General features: G+C 34.3%; 5 protein-coding genes across 10 annotated transcripts; 3 read left to right on the top strand and 2 right to left on the bottom strand.

Moving 5' to 3' along the window:
* The first annotated feature begins 500 nt into the window (after nt 1-500).
* Nucleotides 501-2,308, top strand: LOC126852498 (26S proteasome non-ATPase regulatory subunit 13). Its single transcript, XM_050597334.1, has 5 exons — nt 501-662; nt 749-862; nt 1,014-1,340; nt 1,467-1,799; nt 1,913-2,308. The coding sequence occupies exons 1-5, from the start codon at nt 535-537 to the stop codon at nt 2,178-2,180; spliced, it is 1,170 nt and encodes a 389-aa protein (XP_050453291.1). The 5' UTR covers nt 501-534; the 3' UTR covers nt 2,181-2,308.
* A 130-nt stretch (nt 2,309-2,438) lies between these two features.
* Nucleotides 2,439-7,928, bottom strand: LOC126852499 (choline/ethanolamine kinase). 5 transcript variants are annotated; one of them, XM_050597336.1, is made up of 7 exons: nt 7,636-7,926; nt 7,338-7,519; nt 6,112-6,224; nt 5,509-5,988; nt 5,184-5,430; nt 3,575-3,739; nt 2,439-3,389 (listed from the first exon to the last, which is right to left on the bottom strand). In XM_050597336.1, exons 2-7 carry the CDS (start codon nt 7,359-7,361, stop codon nt 3,279-3,281), a joined length of 1,140 nt encoding a protein of 379 aa, XP_050453293.1. In that variant the 5' UTR covers nt 7,362-7,519; nt 7,636-7,926; the 3' UTR covers nt 2,439-3,278. The 5 variants fall into 5 exon arrangements, 4 of the variants coding, with proteins under 4 accessions (XP_050453293.1, XP_050453292.1, XP_050453294.1 ...); XM_050597335.1 differs by having other exon boundaries at nt 7,338-7,926; XM_050597337.1 differs by lacking the exons at nt 7,338-7,519; nt 7,636-7,926 and adding an exon at nt 6,320-6,592.
* A 150-nt stretch (nt 7,929-8,078) lies between these two features.
* Nucleotides 8,079-10,096, top strand: LOC126852500 (zinc finger HIT domain-containing protein 2). Its single transcript, XM_050597339.1, has 5 exons — nt 8,079-8,526; nt 8,695-8,986; nt 9,060-9,326; nt 9,413-9,616; nt 9,678-10,096. The coding sequence occupies exons 1-5, from the start codon at nt 8,480-8,482 to the stop codon at nt 9,993-9,995; spliced, it is 1,128 nt and encodes a 375-aa protein (XP_050453296.1). The 5' UTR covers nt 8,079-8,479; the 3' UTR covers nt 9,996-10,096.
* Nucleotides 10,097-10,378: 282 nt separating this feature from the next.
* LOC126852506 (phosphatidylinositol 4-kinase alpha) lies at nt 10,379-20,648 on the top strand. 2 transcript variants are annotated; one of them, XM_050597350.1, is made up of 23 exons: nt 10,379-10,597; nt 11,199-11,592; nt 11,891-12,399; nt 12,485-12,800; nt 13,055-13,117; nt 13,386-13,640; nt 13,758-13,950; nt 14,042-14,252; nt 14,334-14,588; nt 14,668-15,020; nt 15,341-15,761; nt 15,838-15,945; nt 16,028-16,234; nt 16,325-16,601; nt 16,692-17,184; nt 17,263-17,398; nt 17,532-17,864; nt 17,950-18,237; nt 18,422-18,649; nt 18,725-19,071; nt 19,159-19,435; nt 19,514-19,920; nt 20,014-20,648. In XM_050597350.1, exons 1-23 carry the CDS (start codon nt 10,508-10,510, stop codon nt 20,237-20,239), a joined length of 6,387 nt encoding a protein of 2,128 aa, XP_050453307.1. In that variant the 5' UTR covers nt 10,379-10,507; the 3' UTR covers nt 20,240-20,648. The 2 variants fall into 2 exon arrangements, with proteins under 2 accessions (XP_050453307.1, XP_050453308.1); XM_050597351.1 differs by lacking the exon at nt 13,055-13,117 and having other exon boundaries at nt 10,380-10,597.
* Nucleotides 20,649-20,938: 290 nt separating this feature from the next.
* LOC126852459 (NADH dehydrogenase [ubiquinone] 1 alpha subcomplex subunit 7-like) lies at nt 20,939-22,165 on the bottom strand. The gene is made up of 3 exons (XM_050597298.1): nt 21,953-22,165; nt 21,298-21,476; nt 20,939-21,124 (listed from the first exon to the last, which is right to left on the bottom strand). The coding sequence occupies exons 1-3, from the start codon at nt 22,019-22,021 to the stop codon at nt 21,061-21,063; spliced, it is 312 nt and encodes a 103-aa protein (XP_050453255.1). The 5' UTR covers nt 22,022-22,165; the 3' UTR covers nt 20,939-21,060.
* Between the last annotated feature and the right edge of the window lie 345 nt (nt 22,166-22,510).

Here is a 22,510-nt window from a genome sequence, read left to right as displayed (position 1 = left end):
TTTAATTATATTAATTTTGCAACAAGCTTTTTTAAAAATTAAGCGAATTTGATGAAAATAGCATCAAACTCTGACTTATCAAATATAATTTATAATTCAAGAAAAATACCTGATGGCTTGCATCATTTTGAGTAGATAAATGCATTTTTCACAATTAATAAAATGTGCCGCATAATCTTTATTTAAAAATGTATTTTTATATCAAATTATTTACATAATATTGATATAACTATAAAACATTGCTCTGCATTATAGATTTTTAATTATGACATACTTTGTAAAAAAAATACTATTACTATATATTTTTATTTTTTATAAATACTTTATTGTTCTTATTTTATTTGCATTTGATTGACCAATCAGAACAGAAATCTTTTATTTTATGGACATAGATGCCACTCGTTGGCAATAATGCGATATCGCCATAATTTCATCTAGAGTTCAAATTGTATATTGAAGCGCAGCTAAAAAGAACACACTTGAAAAATCGAGAGCGCAACCATAAATATCGCGATTATTTTATCTCGCTCACTCATGTCATCAGACATGGCGGTGTCCGTGGCGGTGAAAGATGTGAACACTTTTCTTAGCCAGAAACAAAATGTTTCCGACAAGGAACTGGCCGCAGAATGGGCTCAGCTCGAAGAGCTGTACGGTAAAAGGTAAAACGAATATATGTTATTTCTTATAGCGAGACTTTATGACGAAAAAAATAACAGATGGACATGTCGGTTCCGGTGACTTGCAGGCTTTGGCATCAGCTGACGCTGAAATTGGAAACGTTTGTGAAGAATCCGACACTCCAGCAGGGAGATAATCTCGTGCAACTATATGTTAACTTCCTATCAACCTTTGAAAGCAAGTGAGTATTTTTGGTCACATCTATTTCGCATTTCGCATTTAAATAACTATACGATTTTATTTTTTCTTATCCTTTACTATGTTATTTACATACTATGTGCATTCTTTATTCTTACTTGCTATTAAAATTTTTTTAAATTATTTTTGTGAAGAATAAATCCATTGTCATTGGTGGAAATATTGGCACATGTTATACAACAATTTCAAGACAAACAAGACGCAATTAAATTCTTAGAGAAAACTGAAACTAAAGTCCAAAGTAACAATGAAGCTATTGCCCTGTGTAAGGTTCTCAAAGGACAGATTTTATTGGATAAACTGAATAATCAAGAGCAAGCAAAAAAGATTATAGAAGAAGTAGAAGCTATGCTAGATAATGCCGATGGCATTACAACAGTTCATGGACGTTTTTACCTTTTAGCCAGCCGGCTATATAGATTACAAGGCAAACATGCAGAGTATTATCGTACCGCATTAAGGTACACTTATGTATAATTTGTATTAGCTTATTGTGAATTGTTCAATTTTTGTGAATTGAAAAACTTTTCTATGATCAATTATAATTAACTAAATCATCCTTACTTAATAACTGTTTTATCATTAAGATATCTAGGTTGCATTGAATTGAGCAGCTTGAGCAGGCAAGAGCAAGAACAGCACGCCTTCTTTCTTGGTCTAGCAGCACTCTTAGGCGAAGGTGTTTATAATCTTGGGGAACTGTTGGCACATCCAGTCCTAGGATCGTTAAAGGGCACACCCAACAATTGGCTCGTTGATTTGTTGCAAGCCTTTAATGCTGGTGATATTGTCGCGTTGGAGAGATTGAAGCCACAATGGAGCAAAGTGGCTGATCTAGCTGCGCAGGAATTAAAATTAAGACAAAAGATCTCCCTGCTATGCCTCATGGAAATGACTTTCAAACGGCAAGCCAACAATCGGTGCGTATAATTCATTCATTTTGATGTATACAATGCTATAAAAGCTTTGAGAATTAAATGATTATTTATTTAATTTCTTGTTAAATGGACATTCCACGATAATGTTTATACAGACAGCTGACATTTACGGAGATCTCGCAGGAGACGCGTCTGCCTCTCGGTGAAGTGGAGTTGTTAGTGATGAAAGCTCTCGCTCAGGGTCTCGTTCGAGGTGCCATAGATCAGGTAGCAGGTACCGTCAATATGACTTGGGTACAGCCACGCGTTCTAGATCGCAGCCAAATTGCCGGAATGGTACAACGTCTTGATGGATGGTGCAAAGATGTTAGTTCAATGGAGAAACTTTTGGAATCTAGGGCCTCTGAGATTCTCACTCTTTGAGAAGGATTTGTTGCGGGTCATCTTATTATTAATCTGTTATATTACAGGAACATTGAGATTCACGCACTTATAATTATAAAATCAGTTTCCTAACATACTGTCAATAAATATGAAAAATTATTTCATAATATTTGCATTTACATGCAAAGTCCTCTATGTAATATAATTTTTTTCCTGTTATGCAAAAAGGCAAGTTGTAATATTTATAAGAAATATTTATATTAAGCAAGTTAAAGGTATAAGATGACAAACTCACAATAGAAACAAAAAAGTAAACATTATATTTGAAAATTCGTGAAAATACATTTTTCTAGTTGGTGCATTTTATATAGATAAATTTCAGTAATGTGAATGTTGAATGCTGCATACTTTCTCTATACAATATTAAGTATTTATACTTAATTATAATACACGAGTTGCATAATTTCAAGTAAAATTGGCGGATATTTCTCTAATTCTATTTACAAGTATAATTTATACGTAATAGATTTAAACGAACACAAATATGATTAACAAAAAACAATTTGGGAGATATAGTCTCTTACAATAAATATATAAAAAGTTTTTTGTTTAAACGTACATTTACAAATGACAGACTCTCACAATTTGACATGTTTTTGTACATTCAGCCTTGTCATTTTTAACTTTCCTTATAAAAAAAAAATAGTGTTTTCTCATTTATCTAAAAGAATATTGCAAATAAAAATGATGAAGTACATTTAAGTACTTCGCTTCTTATTTTTGATAGAAGCGCATTAAGATTTGACAAATGCTATTAAGAATACTAAACGAAACGTTTGAGTACATGCTTATTCTATATCACATGGTTGACTTTCCGTTTACTTTCCGTTACTCTTGATCTGCTCCATATGTTCATATCGTGTATTCTTCAAAAAATGCACTTATATGTTTGTGAAAGCAGCAGAGTACATTATTTTGCGATTTCGAATACTCTGTTAAAAGAGTTACTTATTGCTCACCAAGGTTGTATCAATGCCATGAGTTGGATTTGACAAAGCGAAGAAAGCTACCTATTTATGGAGCAAAGTATTATATATAGATTGTAAATGTATCTTCTTTCTTCTCAATCTTGTTCTTTCAATCTATATCTTTGGATTTTCTTTTCAAGTTTCCATCCAAAGTCGGACCAGAGGCAAGAATCTTCTCTTTCAGATACATATAATTCTTCAATCTGGAGGCAGCATAATCCTGAAACACGAAATCCGATATTTACATTTAAATAGATCTATTACTTAATTGAAACTAGTCAGAAAAGCAAGATAGAAGAATGATAATATAAAATATATGCTTAAAGATTCTTATATATATTTTTTTTATTTTTAATATATTTAAAGTATGTATCAAAACATCTATTTTTTTACATCTATACATACCCAATATCCGAATGGAATCTGTGAAATTTTTGCATTTACGATGCTCCAAAGACCCCAGAACAGATGACTAGCTAACGAGAATACTCTTATTTCCATCATGATATGATGCTCCTCCACAGATCCTTCTTTCCCCAGTTTTTTCAGGTAGGCTCTTATGAAGTTGAGCTGTCAAGAAAAAGCTAATTTATAAAACCATGTATTGAGGAAGGACAAAGAGTTATTCTACTCCTGTACTTTTCAATTTGTTTAATAATTGTTAAAATAGACTCGGTTTGCACATCAAAAATATTCCAATAATGATTGTCTCAAAAAAAGTAGTTCATACAATTATATAATATATAATGAAATACACAAAACATTGTTATAGCAATATGAACAAACTGAACTAGAATTTGAACATTACCAACAAATGACATAAATAACAGGCATCTGAAGAAGAAAATACAAAAGAATTAATTTATGATATATGATTTAACATAATATGAAATGTATATTAAAAAAAGAAATATGAAATTCTGCGTGGTTTTTTTATTTTGTAAATTTTTATATAAATCTAAAAAAAAGATGATTTATTATTTATGTATCATAATTCATTATTAAATTATTCGTACCTATTCATATTTGTGTGTGTAATTAAGACAAATATTTCCTATTTACTTAACGCACGCGCGATTATAAATCCCCAATATTTTGACAAATCAACACATTTATAATATAAATCGTTTTCACAAAATCAGCTATTAATTTGGCAAATATTAATTATGCGTACAGAATCGCATTGGTTAAAGTGCTCCAATGCTAGATTAATGCACTTTTACTATTGCCGAAACAATTCATGAGGGTACGCAGATTATGAAATGATTAGAGTGAGGAGAGTGTACAGGTACTATAAAGTGTAGACGAGCGAATTGGTGTTGCCAAGATGGTGGTACCCTTGTTCCACAAATGTAGAGCACCCACAAGTCGAGATCCATCGCACAGACATTGTCATTCAGATTGCTGGCCATTTTTTTCTTTGATTGCAGGCATCAGCATTGTCTTGACGGACTGCGGTCCTGCGAAACTAATATATACACACGCAGCACACGCCAAGCTGACACTCTATCTGCTGTGCATCTCCTGGCACAGTATCGAATAATATATGATTTTTGCAGCCGAAGAGACTATATCGTAAAGCATAAATTACAAAATTCTGACAATAATTTACCCATTATATTTCAATATATAAAATAAATACTATTTTCTTAATCAAATTTGCAATTTTTGTAATTAAAATAAAATTAAATAAATGTTTGATAAATATGAAAAAAAATAAAAACAAATTAATTTTTTCCTACATTGTTGAAAAGATTAACTATTTCGGTATTAAGTTATTATCGCGTAAAGCTTTACGAATTTTTTTTTGTTAACTACAAAATTTCCCTTATGAATTTTATATCATTGCAATAAATACACCTATCTTTTATTTGCGAGCATTATATATTCTCAATGGTTTTATCTGTTTATAAAAAAACTCATGATATGATAATGCTGAATGAAGCATATTGAACAGATAATCAGAATATCTTACCTAGATCATCGCCCAATTCTTTTCTCATTTCAAACTTACTTTTTGTTCTTTTGTAGGACCAGCAGAGGGACGTTCGTGAAAGAAAGGATATTCCGGTGCTGTGTAGTCATATTGCCATTCAGCAAAATGATTAGCGATATCAAATCCTCGATAGTTATAGGAACAATATTCGAAGTCAATGAGTACTAATTCCGGCTTTCGCGTATTTTGACGTAGAAGTATATTGCCTTCCTGCATATCGTTATGGCAGAATGTAACTGGATATTTTTGCTGCATCACAAGATTTCTAGACAAATAGATTGGTAAATTTTAATCTTGATACACATAATATTTCCTTAATAAGCCCTAAACTTTTTCTACTTACTTGAGCCAATTAATTTCATATTCTAAATTTATGTATTTTATTGCATTAATATTATCTAAATGCTGAATATCAATATCTTCAATATTTTCGAGAATATCTGTCGCTATAATAAGCCAGTTATTCATTGTGTCCCAGATCCAGTTAGGTTCTTTGCTAATCGGTATCTGCATTGTATGTATTTGTCCTATTTTCTCTGCGATCAGTGAACTCAAAGTAAAATCTGCCAATTCTTTTGTGAGTAAAGGTCGGGCTGGTATGTACTCCTCTATGCGACCACCAGGAAATACTCCATGCAACCTAGGACCAAGTCTTCTCTCAGAGAGTAATGTGAAGATAACAGATTCTGTGATGAGTCCTTCCAAGGCTTTTTCTCCATGTATTTGTCCATATAAACGTAGCAAAACTTGTCGAGGTTCCCCCCTAATCGGGATCGTTCCTTCGGGGAGTTGGATATTGTACAACCAATTACTAAGACCACCACTGGAAGTAATAATGAAGAAGCTTCGTCATTTTATCTTATTACTATATATAAATTAATTTATCTACAATTGAATTATATAAATTGTATCGTAATGTACTTTTATACATGAAAATAGTACAAACCTGATACGTTTTAGAATAATATTTTGCGCTGTAACGTACTTCCAAACACCGTGCAAGTAATCTCGACAAATTCTCGCGGCAGTGTCCCTCATCTCGGGATTCTTGTCAGACATCTATTATAAAAGATATAATTTACAATAATTCTGGGGCATTGTACTTAATTATGTCTTTTCTTTCTTTTGACAGTTAAAATATAATTTTCTCTCACCGGCTATTGATAAATCATTTCAATCATAGTCTCTCCTGATATATGACGGAATGTGGCAAAAATAATTAAACGAGAAAGTGATGCAATATGATTTTCAAAATTATTTGTTCAGCTAAAGATGAGCTCGCGAATTCATGATAATTATAAATGGAATGAAAAACGGAACGATTAAAGATTATGCCAAAAGTCATGTATACATAATATCGAACTCATTTGCTGTTTTCAGAGAAAAACCGCATGCGTCACGATGTTATCTGACGTCACATTACTGACCAGTGGATCTCAAATGGTATTCGACAAATTGTATTTTGGATATGAAAACCTACATGTTTACGCATATCCATATTCAAGGAATATTAGATTAGAAGGAAAGGAAATAGGAGAAAAAATGGGATTAAAATTAAAATAGTTTATTTAGTAAATATACAAAATGCAATTTTGCTTAATTTACATGAATATATTGCGCATTTCTTTGCTGATAAGTCAATTTCTTTTAGCGGTTATCACGACTTACGCGCCATTCTGTTTACTAAATATTTGCGATCGTACTTGTTGATAAATGGGTATAAATACAGATTTTACTTTTTTTGATCTTCAAACATTATTACGACGCATGTATATAACGCGAAAATAGAAATATTGTACATAAAAATAAATTAATGAGCATCATCGACATAACATTGTGCAACATACGAGATAGATAAGCGAAAATTGATAAGAAATCTATCGGAACGCAATAAAATTCGTCTAGACTGCTTTGATTAATTTCGATTAGTAATCGCGTATGTACACACATACACAAACCATATATAAATAATATATAAATAATATATTTCAGGGATATCGAATATATAGGTTAAATATAACGAATGAAAACCCTCAAGTCTACAAGCATTTTTTTGTATTGCGAATTAATTTCAATGTTATCATGTTGATATCGAAAGTTTACGTAAACTTTTTCCAAAAGAGAGTATAAGCATATAAAATGCAGTATACAAAAAAGTACTATAGTAAATACCTTGTGTTCGGCGCCCAACCCCATGTCGAAAGCTTTTAGGTTGTTCCTCGATATATATTATCGAATACACTATCGGGAGTCTATTGAAACCGCTGGCACGCTCAAGAAGAGATAAGCGAGAAAGCGGAAATTCTCGGAATGTCGATCGAATTCCTCGATGTAGCACGCACACCTCGCGAAAGCTATAATTAATATTGCCGGCACGATCGTATCACACGGTCGCCGCGAATGAGTTATATCGCGAGATATATACGTAGTCGAATAAAAGATAATTTATATATATATAATATGTATGCACCTGGTATTCGCAACTTCGTTCTTCGCGATAAACAAGTCCGTGGCCTCGTTAACGAAACGATTTAGATTAAAAGATTACGATATAATAACTGCATCTGAGTTATCACTCACACTAATTTGATGTAAAACACAATTGATAATAACCGGTAATAAGCGAAATTATCTTTTATTAGTGCAAGTGTTTTTTTCGCAAGTTGTACAGTATTGCGAAAGAAAGAAAAGAAAGACTATCTCGAAACAAAGCTTTGAATGGAAAACCGACGTCTGTTGACGACCGTTGGGCTCGGAATGATTCATTGCGCTGCTTTCCGTTTGCTTTTGTTGCAACTCGCTCGAGAGCGCCAATGAAAACGCGCACGTGGATCAGCTGATTGTCAATAGATGATCAGATTATGCTAAGTCGACATGCACTAAAGATAACGCGGTGTTCTTATCACGTATAGATATTGCGTAGTATTTTATGTACATTGTACAAATCATAAATTATACATGACGAGAAAATGAGGAAAAATAATGATACATAAAATGATCGCGGAGATTATGCTAATAACTCTTGTGCACGGAATGCGACATGATTGCGTTTTATGCGCAAGATCGATAATTGTTGAAGTCCAAAGTGCAAAATAAAACAAATTCATACCATATTTTCTCTGAATTTCAAATAATTTTGCACATATATTCGATAAAAAACGCGGGATAATTGACAGGATAAAGCGCGACATCTTGCTGCGTGGTAGAAAGATACTTTTAAGCTACACAATGCATCGGTAAAGACTTCGTTAGATAATCAAAACATCAAAACATAACTGTTTTGTAATAATAAAATCCTAATAGAAAGATTTAAAATGATGGAATCTCCCGGTCCGAGTTCAGCCGCTAATATCTGTGAATTGTAAGTGAAATTCTTTGATAAATATTTGACTGCAATGTAACTTGTAAAAAAAAGTATTCGAAATAATTGCAAAGTCGTTAAAATTAAATGTAACTTTGCAAACACCGATTATATTATAAATCTGATTTTTTTTAAATTTTCATTATTTATGTATTTTCTTAATATTAGATGTAACAAACGCACACGGTTGTATACCTGTCCGCGATGTGGCATAGGCTATTGTGGGACCGAGTGTTATAAATCAGACGCACATACAGATTGCTCCGAGAGTTTTTACAGAAAGTGTATCGAGGATGAATTAAAATCTCAGGAAAATGATCCAGCTGCTAGGCAAAAAATGATAGAAATCCTCAAAAGGGTACATGAAGCAGATGTAGAAGATGATATTTTAAGAGAAGATTTTGATGAGAGCAATATTGACGACAAGGATTGTCCATTGGATTCAGATGATGAGCAAGAGGTAAATGAAACCAATAACTTGAGTGATCTATTCCATAATCTAATAAATTTTTATTCTCAAATGTATGTTTTAGCTTCTCGATTTAGAAAGCAGATTGGAGAATGTTAATTTTGAAGATCCGAATGAACTTTGGTCAGCCTTATCAGAGGCAGAAAAGCAAGAATTTGAAGCATTATTAAAGAATGGAGAAGCAGAAAAATTGCTGCCCAAATGGATACCATGGTGGACTCATCGTATTGAAAAAAAATTAATTCAACCTATTGAAGAGAATACTATGAATGCTTACAATGATTTAAAATATCCTACTTTAATAGATGTACCATTATTTAATGAATTGCAGGTAAAATTCATTGGTATCAATAAGTTTGCATAGTTAGAGTAGTGATAGAGTAGTAAATTTGATTAAATTTGATTGCTTGTATTCAGAAAGCATCCCCTTGTGTATATTTCAATGTGACAAATGTGATATACGCTTATGCGTATATAGCTCTCTATTATATTGGAGATTATCTAAGTTGCGCCGAAGATGCTGCAAACGTCTTTCTGACTATATGTGCAAATATGAGAAATAATGAAGTCTTCAAAGATGTAGACTCAGCAATTGAATCTGTTATAAAAAATGTCAAAAGTGTAAGTAATTTATATACATTGCATTAGTTCATATAATAATATGCTATTAATAAATGTATAGGTTGACTGGTTGCCTCAAAATGAAGAATGTTTAACGGCGTTAAAAGAAGCGGGCGCTTCGATTTTGCAAGGACCAGGTTCTGAAATGAAAACTCTTTATATATCCGTGGCGCTCTCGGAACTTCATAGATTATTAACAGCAGCCAAGAAAGAAATTTCAATACATAAAAGTGAAAAGAGCAATCAAGAATTTACAAAAAGATTTCCACATAGACGTGATAGCGAAATTAATCTCTCGAAAAAAAATATACTTTTGTGTTTAAAAAAAATAGAATATTATTTATCGTGGGCGAAAAACTATGAGACAGAATTTGTGTAAATACAATTATAAAATATCACTTTATTATTTGTTATAACTATACTATACTGTACTATACTGTATTTTATTGAAACAATAAATAATAAAACAATTTTCCAATATATTGCAGATTATTTGGATAAATATTCTCGTATTGTTTTAAAATAAAAAATAGAAAAAAAAGGAGGATTAATGATTATTAAGATCTATTTGCATAAAAACGCATAACTAATAAAATATATGCAAAGTCTAAAATCAATCAATCACGAATTCAAAATAAAGAATGCCACATTGTAATCTGTATATTAAACATGTGATTTCTACGCATGACGCATGTTTATTATTCAGCTACACAAATCCAATGATCTATCCAACAGGTTTTGTGCTTCCTCTCGCGGTTCAGGAACGTACTCTAGCAGACGACATTATCGACAACAAGTTCTCGCAGAGTGGGATGCAAATGCAAAATACTACTTGAATTCTGAATTGTTCGGCTGATACATAGCCAGTGCTAATGATCGGTCAGCTGCGAAATGATGGCGGACGAGAAGTTATTTTTCTCGAACGCCGTACAACAATTGGCGAGATGTTTAGCCGCTATCAAACCTACACCATGGGAAAAGGTAAGCTTTTACAGATAGAATTCTCTGATTGTAGAGAAATTAATTAATTTCTCGGTAATTTAACGAAAAGCCATTATTTTACATTTCTGTCGACTTGACGTATCAGGGTTAAATGCAGGAAATGTCAGCTGATATCTTGACATATTTTGTGTTATGACATAATCCAAAAGACACACTTGTAGGATTATTATTGTTTGTGACGTATAATTAACCGCTGCCTTGTATGTCAAAAAAGTTACATAAGTTATATAATCTGTTTGAAAGAGATCTTAAGAAACATTATAATATTTTTATGATAGGATAAATATATAAGATAGAAATATTCAGAAAATTTATTTGCTATAAAAAAAAATTATAAAACTATATAATAGACATGTGCAATTATTTTTGAAGTTTTATCATAGAAAGTAATTATAATATAAAATTACAATTATTTATAAATATATTTTGATACTTAATGATATTTTATAAGATTGCGTCCAAGAAGAGAGTTTAGATTCATTATTTTTTTCCCATAATCCAATTACCAAAAAAACATGATTATTCCAATTTTCATGAAAAAGGAAAGAAGAGAACTTATTCTTTTCATATTGAATTGCAGGTGGCTAAATTGTACAAGTTATGTCCGCAAGATTCTGCTCAGGGTGTATACCGCTTGGATCAGAGGGGTCAGGATGCGACCATAGCCTTGGGAATTTATTTTTTGGAATCTGGATTACAACACCGAGATCGAATATTACCATATCTGCTCAGATTATTGCGTGGTCTTCCAAAAGCGGTGTGGCGGGATGAGGTGAAATGCTCACTCACTGAAAGAGTTCCAGTGGCGGAACGCTTCAGTTTCTGCCTGAACACATTATTGAGCGATGTGGCGGCCAGATGCGAACCAGTACGAGAAGAAATTATTTCGACGCAGGTTGAGATCCTCGCGGTTCTGACCAATTTGATACGTGGATATAAAGATCAAAATAGTAATCGGGGCTTGCAAGCAAAAAGTAAATACCACAACAGATATATTAGAACATATATATAGTTGTACCTGTCATTACAAGTTGCAATGATAACATACAAATGACAATTCTATCTAAAATATTAAAAAATTAGTTTTTTAACTTAATATGTACTAGTAAAAGATAGGAAGGAAGAATAAGTCAGAATATATTGTAAATCTATTTTTATTGTAATATCATTGAAATACTGAGTTTTTGTCTTGAACCATTTATGTTTTATATTATTAGAAGAAATGAGAAGCTTCAGTTAAATTACATTCCCGATGTGTTACATTTGTTTCAGTATCATTATGCAAATGTTTGGTGCCAGTATTGATTGGTTTGGCACGATCGATGGGCCGCTTCGCGTGCGCGGATCCGCCGTTGCTTTGCCGCATCTTTCCGCGCCGGGAGACACCCTCGCCGGCAAGCAGCACCGAGAACCGCTTGATGCCCGATAAAAAACAGTACAACTTCTCAAATTTTAGACCGATTATCCCGCGATCTCTGAGCGGTAACTTTAATACGTGTATTGACAACATAGCATTACCAGGCTATGACAGTCACGATTATCAATGCGGCAAGAGACCATCGTTACAGTCTTTCCTGTCGGTGCCGTACGACCCGACAACATATTTCTTCAGTCGTTATGGATCGAGTTTCAATCAATTCCCGCAGATGCGATGCAACGAGAGTCCTGAGAGAAGAGCCGGGATGCAATTCACCGTGGTTCACTTGCAGAGTGTGCTAGCTCTAGCTAAAAAATTACTTACGAAGGAGATTCTGACGTTTTTAGATGAAGAAGCGCAACAAGTGAATTAATTATATTAATGATTATTATTTTCTATTATTTTTGTGTGTCTAGTTATAAATAATCGTAATTATAACATTATTTTAGGTTTACAGTTCTGGCCAAGTACACATTTTCCCATACCGTACATTCAGCGAGACGATGAATCTAGTGATGGTGGCTCTGTTGCGCGAGCTCCTGCAGAATCAGCACGATTTACCGGCCCCGTTCACGAGGGATGTGCAGGAATTTGTCAAAGGTTTGTTCCTCTCGGGCCAAACGGAGCTGCAATCGCGACAGCACGACGCGAGCGAACGCGAGGACATTGATACGAATTTCCGTACCGTCAATCGCTTTAAGGTGAATGTGATGGCCAACTCCGCGTGCGTGGATCTGCTGGTCTGGGCGATTGGCGACGAGACAGGTGAGCATATATTTCACCTTTGTCGGTGACAAAATAAAGATCGCGCGTCACGAAAGCATTTTCTGCCTAAAATTAGATAGATTGCGCATTCATGTAAGAATAATAATTTATACACTGGAAAAGTTTCACGATTGTGCTCGTAACTGTAAGCGCATGGATAGTGTGACCGCGAGAAATCAATGTCTGTATCGATTATATAACACGTAACTCAGTAAGTACAGATTTCTTAAAATTCTTTCACATTATTTTTCCAGTATCCGGCGAATATGATTTGTCCGCGCTGTTCGCAGATATCAGTTCAATGCTGATCGGCAAGGGTATATTGATTTACCCGTGTGTGCTACTTCCTTATTAACATGTTCATTATTTTAGTGTAATTATTAACAAATATATGCATCTCTGTTTAGTGGCACGATAATAATCCGTTGATTGTTCCTTCTTGCAGTGTTTTTTTTTTTCAAATATTATGTATAAATGACTAATATCGATAACTTTGTGATAGGCAATGCTGCGAAAGAAAGTTTTATCTAAATATTTATATATTTATATTGTATAATATTTATGTATATAAATTATGATTCTCAGGTGCGGATAGTTTATGCGGACGACTCGTGGAAAAGATTAATTCCAACCATGGACCCAAGCTTGTGTTGGCACATATGCCATTATTGATGGTTTGTCTCGAAGGATTGGGAAAATTGGCACAAAAATTTCCTAACATAGCCAGCACATCGATATATTATTTACGAGACTTTCTCGTTGCGCCATCGCCAATTCTTTTGAAGTTATATCGACAACATAGCGAATACTCCATGAAAGAACATCAATTTAAAGTGCTAGGTAATGTAGTACTGCTAGGTAAATTGCATCTCTCTTATCGCATATTATTTTTGTCAATGTGTTAATTATGAAATTATTTGTAATAAATATAGCCCATATTCACATATTTTTGGACAGTTCAAGGGAAGGAAATTAGCGACACAAAGCAAACGACATCATCGGTGCATACTGCATTTGAGAAACTTCGCGATGCAGCAATCGGCAATCTCTGCATCGCCTTGGAAGCTGCACACTCTGTGAATCCGGATTGCGTGCCAGCGCTCGTGGCCAGCGTTTCGAACAGATTGTATACTGCGGATATAAGCGACGGGTATGCCCATTTGATGATAACGAAATTTATAATTTTTCTGACGAATATACGTAAATAAAATTACAATATATATCCATTCGATTTTTTTTAGCGAAAATGACGAGAAATTGAAGAACGAAGTAGTTTCGAAGAACATTGTGATCATGTTGGGCCACGTGGCTGTGGCGCTAAAGGATACCCCGAAGACGATGCGCACCATTTTCCCGTTTTTCCAACAACTCTTCTGTCGCACTCCCAGTGATCTCGATTTTCTCATAGTGGATCAATTGGGTTGCATGATCATCGCCAAGTGCGAACCAAAGGTTAGCAACGATTCTAATGTTTTTAGAGTCATTTGAATGAAAAACTTTGATTAATTATTATCAAGAATACTTGTTATGTAGATTTACGAAGGAATAATGCAAATGTTCTCCATGTCATTGGGATCGAGTACGGCGACATACGCCGCGAACGATGATCGTAAGCAGTATTGTCACGTTTCTAAGGCGGTTACGAATGCGCTGGCGAACATAGCGGCGAATCTGCAAGGCGAGTCAGAATTGGATGATTTGTTGTTGCATCTTCTTGAGCTTTTTGTACAGCTTGGACTCGAGGGTAAACGCGCCAGCGACAAGATGCCAAATAGTATCGTCGCGTCGGTAAGATTGCTTTAATCTATTTTAATTTTAACAAAATATAAAAGAAAAATATCTTAAATATGATAAACCTGTGACACAGAAAGCAGCTAGCAGTGCTGGAAATTTAGGAGTACTCATCCCCGTAATCGCGATATTGATGCGGCGTCTACCACCGATCAGACATCCACAGAAACGACTTCTGAAACTGTTCAAGGATTTTTGGTTATATTGCGTTATAATGGGCTTTGCTGCGGATCATCCGTCAAGATTGTGGCCGCACGAATGGTATGAAGGCGTCAAGGAGATCGCAGTCAAGTCGCCCTATCTTATTTCCCAGACTAGTGCTCGTCTTGAAATGCGAGAGTTACAGTACACATCAGCGGTACGCAATGATAGTGTCTCATTGAACGAATTACAGGAGTTGCGGAGTCAAGTATTAAAAATAAGCACCCGGTATGCTTTATTTCAAATCATTATACATTTTTTATTTTCAATCTTTAATTAATTTTTTCAGTTATAAAGATTGAGTTTGAAAATTAAACATATGACATTTTCTTGTCTTAATTATAAGAAAATATATAATGATATGCATTGTTCTATTATTAAGAGAAATTGATAGATGAAATTGATTTTATTTTTTAAATATATATCTTTTTAATTATCTATATATTTTAATTATCTATATATTTTTTAAATATATCTTTTATTATTTAGAATCTATTACATATGTTATTATTTAGTATCTGCTAAAATTTCTTGTGATTTTCTTCCAGTACAAACGATATATCAGCGTATGTGACTAAGTTGCAGTTTGCGCAATGCACATATTTGTTATCCGTTTATTGGTCAGAGACCTTACGGGTGGCAAACAGTCCTGAACCCAGTTTACAACCGATAATGGAATACCTGTGCGATACTGATTTGCAGAAGGATAAGAGTGGCATGTGGCAATGTATATGTTGCGTGGCGGACTCTGTCTTTGCGAAATTCAAAGATGTGATGCAGCGCAAACCGAAGGACGAACAACGCGAAAGAGAACTTGAGAATCATGCGCAATTCCTGTTGGTGCGTTTCAATCATGTGCACAAGCAAATCAGGAGAGTGGCGGATAAGTATCTCAGTGCATTAGTGGATGCTTTTCCGCATTTGTTATGGAATTGCAAAGTCCTCTGGAGTATGTTGGATACATTACAGGTATTCTTATCACTTTATCACATACTTTACCTATATGTTTTGTAAACTTTTTTTATATACAAGTATATTATTGCAGATTTTATCATATTCATTACAACTTGATCCAAATGAAGAAACTCCCAGTTTGAGAATACCCAGCACACCATATAGTATTGAGCTTATGAATACTCTCGAAGCAAGAGAGGTATGATATTGTTATGTAATTTATATGTTAGATTATTTGCTAAAGTAAAACAGATTTTATAATAATGCATGAATTATTACAGATTATTGTGAAGGATTTTACTGCGAGATGTAAAGGCATAGTGCAGGAGGCTATGAAATGGGCACCACAAGCTACTAGATCACATCTACAAGAATATATTAATCAAATACCGTCTTCCGGCATGCGACATCATTCTGGTTTGTCGTTGGCTATTGATTCTGTCCTCGAATTCGTGGACACCGCAATTCCCACAGTAGTTCCGTCAAATGTATGCAGTGACGTTAAACATATTATATATGCATTATGTAAATTATAACTTGCTATTAATTTTATACTAATGAAATATCATATTTTATAGACGAATTCGTTGGATAAGAGGCCACGCGGTCCGAAGGGCACAAGTTCATGGTTGCTATCGATGATGTCTACGAGATCTTGGCATGCCGGAGAGGTAGCGGGTATGCTTGCTCTCGCACGCACCGAGTCGCCAACCACAGAGATGACTCTAGAAAAAAGCAGAGATAAAGTCATCGATAGGTTGATCGAGGCCGTTCGTCGCGCTTGTCAGGATCGTGATGATACCGCTCATCGCGGGGCTCTCTGGCGTGCCACTGCTCTCTTAATATCCATGCCCGGTAAATTTGAATAGTAACTAAACTTTATAAATTTGAACAGGCCATTCCATTCAACTTCACTTCACGTAATTTCATTAATTATTTTTTCAGGAATACATAGACGATTGCTACACACAGTCGCATGCTCGCAGATAGAACTGTTTACGACCGCGGCTATGACGACAGCGGTCGAGTGCTGGCAATGGATCTTGACTGTACGACCCGATCTGAAATTGCGTTTCTTGCAAGAGATGTTGCTCGCATGGCAGTACACTGTTGACAAGAGGATGGGTCTGTTCGCACCAAACGAGGAAGAGGTCAGTCCGCTCGCAGTCTATGAAGGTTGCAAGCTCGGGCCCAATCCGCCGCATGTGAAACCACATGATATCTGGGTGACCTTTATCGTCGAGCTTGTCGAGACAGCCAAGTACTGTTGCCAGGAAACAGTCGATATGATTGCCGTACTGTTACATCGCTCGTTACCCATGACTGTCGGTGCGTCCGGTGAGGAACCTGGTATTAATCGGCACGTTGCCGCGGTTGGTGTTCGTTTCAAGCTACTTTCGTGCGGTTTGGTGCTGTTACAAGGTGACGTTTTACCGAGGTAAATAAACGAAATGAATAATTTTTTAAATAATAACTGTGATAAAAAATAATTATATAAGTGGATTCATTCTTGCAGGACTTTGAGCAAAAACGTTTTGCGTGAACGCATTTATTCCAATTGCCTGGATTATTTCTGTCGCGAACGCCAATTACCGACCCAAGAGATTGATCAACTTAGCGAGGACATAGTTACATTAATACGCTTTTGGCAGGTAAGAGCAAATTATACTTATACCTTATAAATTAAGACGTATTGTTATAATCATAAAGGTTTTACAAATATCTCTTTTAATTCCTCAATATCGTTATTTGTCCGCGTTACTCTGCTTTGCTCACTTTCTACAGGTAATGCATAGCGACAAAAAGTACTTAATGATGACAGGAGTCGATAACGAATTTGAAATAGTTACTTCTCAAACCTGTACAACCGCGGTAATTGTTCCGAGCGAGACAATCGGTTCATTAGCCGCCACGCTTGCTCCCACACCGAACGACTTTTCAAAGTCGTCCAGCAATGTGTGGATGAATACCATGCCAATGTCTACCAGTAGCAATACATTAGGCAAGCGTAGCAATCGCAGCAAACGAATTGTAAATGCCAATGTTCTCGTAAAGGATTATATCAAGAAAAGAAATTTGATTCTCGAGCTGTTAGCAGTTGAAATCGAGATGTTACTGGTGAGAATGCTCAATGAATTTTTATTATATATTATGTTTTATCGCTGTTTGATGTGAAAATAATGCTTTTGAATATATCGTGTAGGTCTGGCGTAATCCTAGCGGAAGACCGGAACTCGCACTGCAAGGAGAAGGAAGTATTGCGGACTGGCGCGCCAAAGGAATGAACGATCGTTGGCGCGAGTATACGCGACTCGCGTGGGAGATCAGTCCCGTCCTGGCAATATTCCTACCAGTGCGATTGAAGAATCACGAAGTCATTATCAAGGAGATCTGCGGTTTGGTGCGTCTTAAACCTATACCAGTCATGCATGTGTCGGAAGCATTGCAATATCTTGTCACGACGGACACGCTGCTCAACGATGTACCTGAAGTAAGATTTTGAATACGTTATGCATAATAACTTTTAGTTAGCGGGTCACTATTTAATAATTTGCAATATATCAATATACAATTAATAGTCTTAGAGATATATAATGTTACTACATATTTATACATTGGATATTATTATTCCATTTAATGCATTTATGATATAATTATCTAATTCTATATTTCAGTTAGTTTATATGTTAACATGGGCAAGAGTGTCTCCGATTCAAGCACTGGCATATTTCTCGCGACAATTTCCGCATCACCCTATTTCGGCGCAGTACGCAGTGCAAGTATTAGATAGTTATCCCGCCGACGCTGTGCTTTTCTATATACCTCAGCTAGTACAAGCCGTCCGTCACGATGCAATGGGCTATGTAATCGAATTTATCAAGAAAATCGCTAAACGATCGCAGGTAATAAGATTTGTGATTAAGTTAAATCGGAAAAGAAATTCGCTTGTAACTGTTTTGATTTATAATGCGTTTTAGGTAGTAGCGCATCAACTGATATGGAATATGCACACTAATATGTATGTGGACGAGGATAAGCAGGTGAAGGATTCCGTGCTATATGACATATTAGATTCGTTGACGAAAAATATCCTAAATTCACTGTCTGGCCCAGCAAAACAATTTTACGAGAGGGAGTTCGACTTTTTCGAAAAGATTACCAATATTTCGGGTGAAATCCGACCATATCCCAAGGGGCCAGAACGCAAAGCCGCATGTCTAGAAGCCTTAGCGAGAGTGAAAGTACAACCCGGTTGCTATCTACCATCGAATCCTGAAGCGATGGTTATCGATATAGATTATCAAAGTGGTACTCCTATGCAGAGGTACGATTTAGAAAGATGATCACGAAACAATGATTTACATAAGATGCTTTTATTATAAAGTATTATATATTTGACTTATAATTACAGCGCTGCTAAGGCACCGTTCTTAGCACGTTTCAAAGTACAGAGATACGGTATCAATGAACTCGAGAATATCGCGCTAGCGGTCTCGACTAACGGGAAGTTCGAGACCAAAAAAGAACTGGAAGAACAGACATGGCAAGCCGCTATTTTCAAGGTTGGCGATGATGTCAGGCAAGACATGCTGGCTCTGCAAGTGATTAGCATTTTTAAGAATATATTCCAAAAGGTTGGGCTGAACTTGTTCTTATTTCCCTATAGAGTGGTGGCCACAGCTCCTGGGGTGAGATAAATATCGACATTTTTTTCGTTAGTATATTTAATAAGTATCTCTCATTTATAATTATATTCCTGTATTTAGTGCGGCGTGATAGAATGCGTGCCGCACGCAACATCGAGGGACCAGCTCGGACGTACAACAGACAGTGATATGTATCAATACTTCATCACGCAACACGGGGACGAAACAACCAAAGAATTTCAAAACGTTCGTCGTAACTTTGTCAAATCGATGGCAGCGTACAGTGTGATAACCTATCTTCTGCAAATAAAAGACCGACACAATGGCAATATTATGATAGATACTCAAGGCCATATCATACACATCGACTTCGGTTTCATGTTCGAGAGCTCGCCCGGCGGTAACCTGGGCTTCGAGCCTGATATCAAGCTCACCGATGAGATGGTACTCGTCATGGGTGGCAAAATGGAGGCTGCGCCGTTCCGTTGGTTCATGGAATTGTGCGTGCAAGCTTTTCTCGCTGTCAGGTAAGCGCAAAAATTAAAATATTTATTCGTAATAAGAAATATAAATATATATACTGCTTAAATATATCTATTTGAATGTTCTCTATTTTATAGGCCTTACCAGGAAGCCATCATCTCTCTCGTCTCTCTTATGCTTGACACAGGATTACCCTGCTTCCGTGGACAAACAATCAAGCTCCTACGTAGCCGATTCGTGCCCACTGCTACCGATCGAGATGCGGCAATCTTCATGATTAATGTAATACGTAACAGCTACCTCAATTTCCGTACTAAAACTTATGATATGATACAATATTATCAGAATCAAATCCCCTATTAAACTGTTGTTGGAGAAGAGAAGTTATTTCACTTCTTTCTCCTCCTGTTTCTCCTTGTAATTTCTGTAATTGTTAGTTGGCGAACGCTTTGCGCTCGCTATATAACTGTTGTTATCTAATTAGAATCCAAGAATTTAACATACCATGTTAGATATTATTAGATATTACAGTGTGATAGCTAATTAAGCGAGGCTGTACAAATTTATATCGATGTCAATATTATTTTTAGTCCCGCATGTATTTTGTGAAAACGCATATTTTACTCTGTATATGTATGTAATAATGTATTATATTTATCTATGAGATATTGTGCCGATACATATATATATATATATATATATATATATATATATATATATATATATATGTATACATGTCTGTTTTTCGCAGCATATCTATGTATACGAGACATTCCTGTTTATTATTAATTTATACAATGTGTTAATGATTAAAAATTAAATTACTTTAATCCTGACTTTTATAAAATATATTTTAGCAGCACATTTCAATCCTCAGTATCAAAAATCTGACTCCAACATTTGTACAAAATACTATCTATAAAGTATAATATTTTGTATAAAATATAAAGAATATTTATGTGTGCATCTTCATTTCAGTTTGTTTTGCTCTGATGTCTTTGTAATTTTACTTAAGATAATTTTTTAGAGGGATATAAAGTGAACAGTCAATTATACAATAAATAATTAAGTAGCTTAATTTATTTTCTATGTACAATAATTATCAGAGCAAATCTACCATTGTATAATATATTACATCAATGTATAATTTGCAGCATAATATCTTCTAGGTGAACTTTATGAAATTAAGAATCCCAATTGTAAGTTTTTCCTGGGCTAAGGTATTTCTCTTCAGCAGGACATTCATTCCTAAGAGTTTTAAGGAATATGTGTGAGTAAAAGAATTCCCCTTTTCTATTTATAAATTATTCTGCTACTTATTTATGCAATTATGTACCAAAGGCATATATATGTTTCAAAAATATTTACATTAATTTTGATTCTTCTAGGCAAATTTAAATTAATTGATAAATTTTACTTACTCTATGCCAATCTGTTTTGATCCACTAATCAATAATGGTGGTCCAACTTCTCCCCTTGCATCTCGAGTGTAATAATAAATCTGAGAAGTCTTATGATAAGGTCCTCCTGGTACATGTGGCGGAGGTTGAGTACGCGCTGCTTGTTCATCAGGAAATCTATTCGCTATCACAACTTTCCTCTGCAACATATAATTTCAGAAATCATCAAGAGAGTTATCTCATTAAAAAAAAATTAATCTATACATGTTCTATATATATATATATATATATATATATATATATATATATATATATAAATATAATATAACATATGATGTTTATCGAAATTATATCTTGTAGAAATGTAATTCAAAAATCTGAAATTTCTGCATAAAAAAACAAGTATATTGAAAATAAAAAAAAATAACTTAAGTACGATATATTTTCCCTAAAAATATTTCTTGTTCGATTTTTCCAAATTGAATCCAACATTTTGAAGATATATAACCTCGTAATAAAACAACTAATTAAGATACTAATAGTCTTAAGATAGATGATTTGTTCAGAAATTTTTTTTTGATATTGATAAATCAATAACAATATAACTTAACAAATAAAAATATTAGAAAATACATAGGAAAAATTATATAATTGGAGTAAATAACGTTATACTTACACCACGGCCTAAATCTCGAATCAATTGTATCAGTGGTGTAACAGATCGGTGTTCAACTCCACCCGGCATACTTTTCCAGTAAATTAATTAGTTATTAACAAATAATTTTAACACGATATTTACTGTAATTAATGAACTGTCCGTAGCTAACCACAAATAATAAGCATTGATAAACACTTGCCTTCTATCAGAGAGTAGCCTAAGAGAGGCTGGTGTTTTTCGTACAATAGCTCCCGTACAGTAGCGCCTTTACGTTTATTTTACAGCTTGATACTACATGGCCATATTCATTTTCGGTGACATGATAAAACAACCGATTGGTTCATGTCCATGCTATATCAATTTTTCGATTATTGATAAAAATTAATTTATATTTATTTTAGGAAATAAGGGGAGCAATATATATGATAAAAATATTAAATAAATAGACTTTTATTGGTATTTTAAAACAATCATAATATATATTATATAATTTTAATTTTAATTTTAACAAATTATGTATAAAAAAATTTATTTTGTGTATATATTAATAATATTTTCTGCATATATTAATAATAT

The sequence above is a fragment of the Cataglyphis hispanica genome, chromosome 10, assembly GCF_021464435.1.
Source record: "Cataglyphis hispanica isolate Lineage 1 chromosome 10, ULB_Chis1_1.0, whole genome shotgun sequence".
Lineage (NCBI taxonomy): Eukaryota > Metazoa > Arthropoda > Insecta > Hymenoptera > Formicidae > Cataglyphis > Cataglyphis hispanica.
The sequence above is the reverse complement of the archived record's forward strand: the minus strand, read 5'-3'. Positions and strand labels throughout refer to the sequence as shown.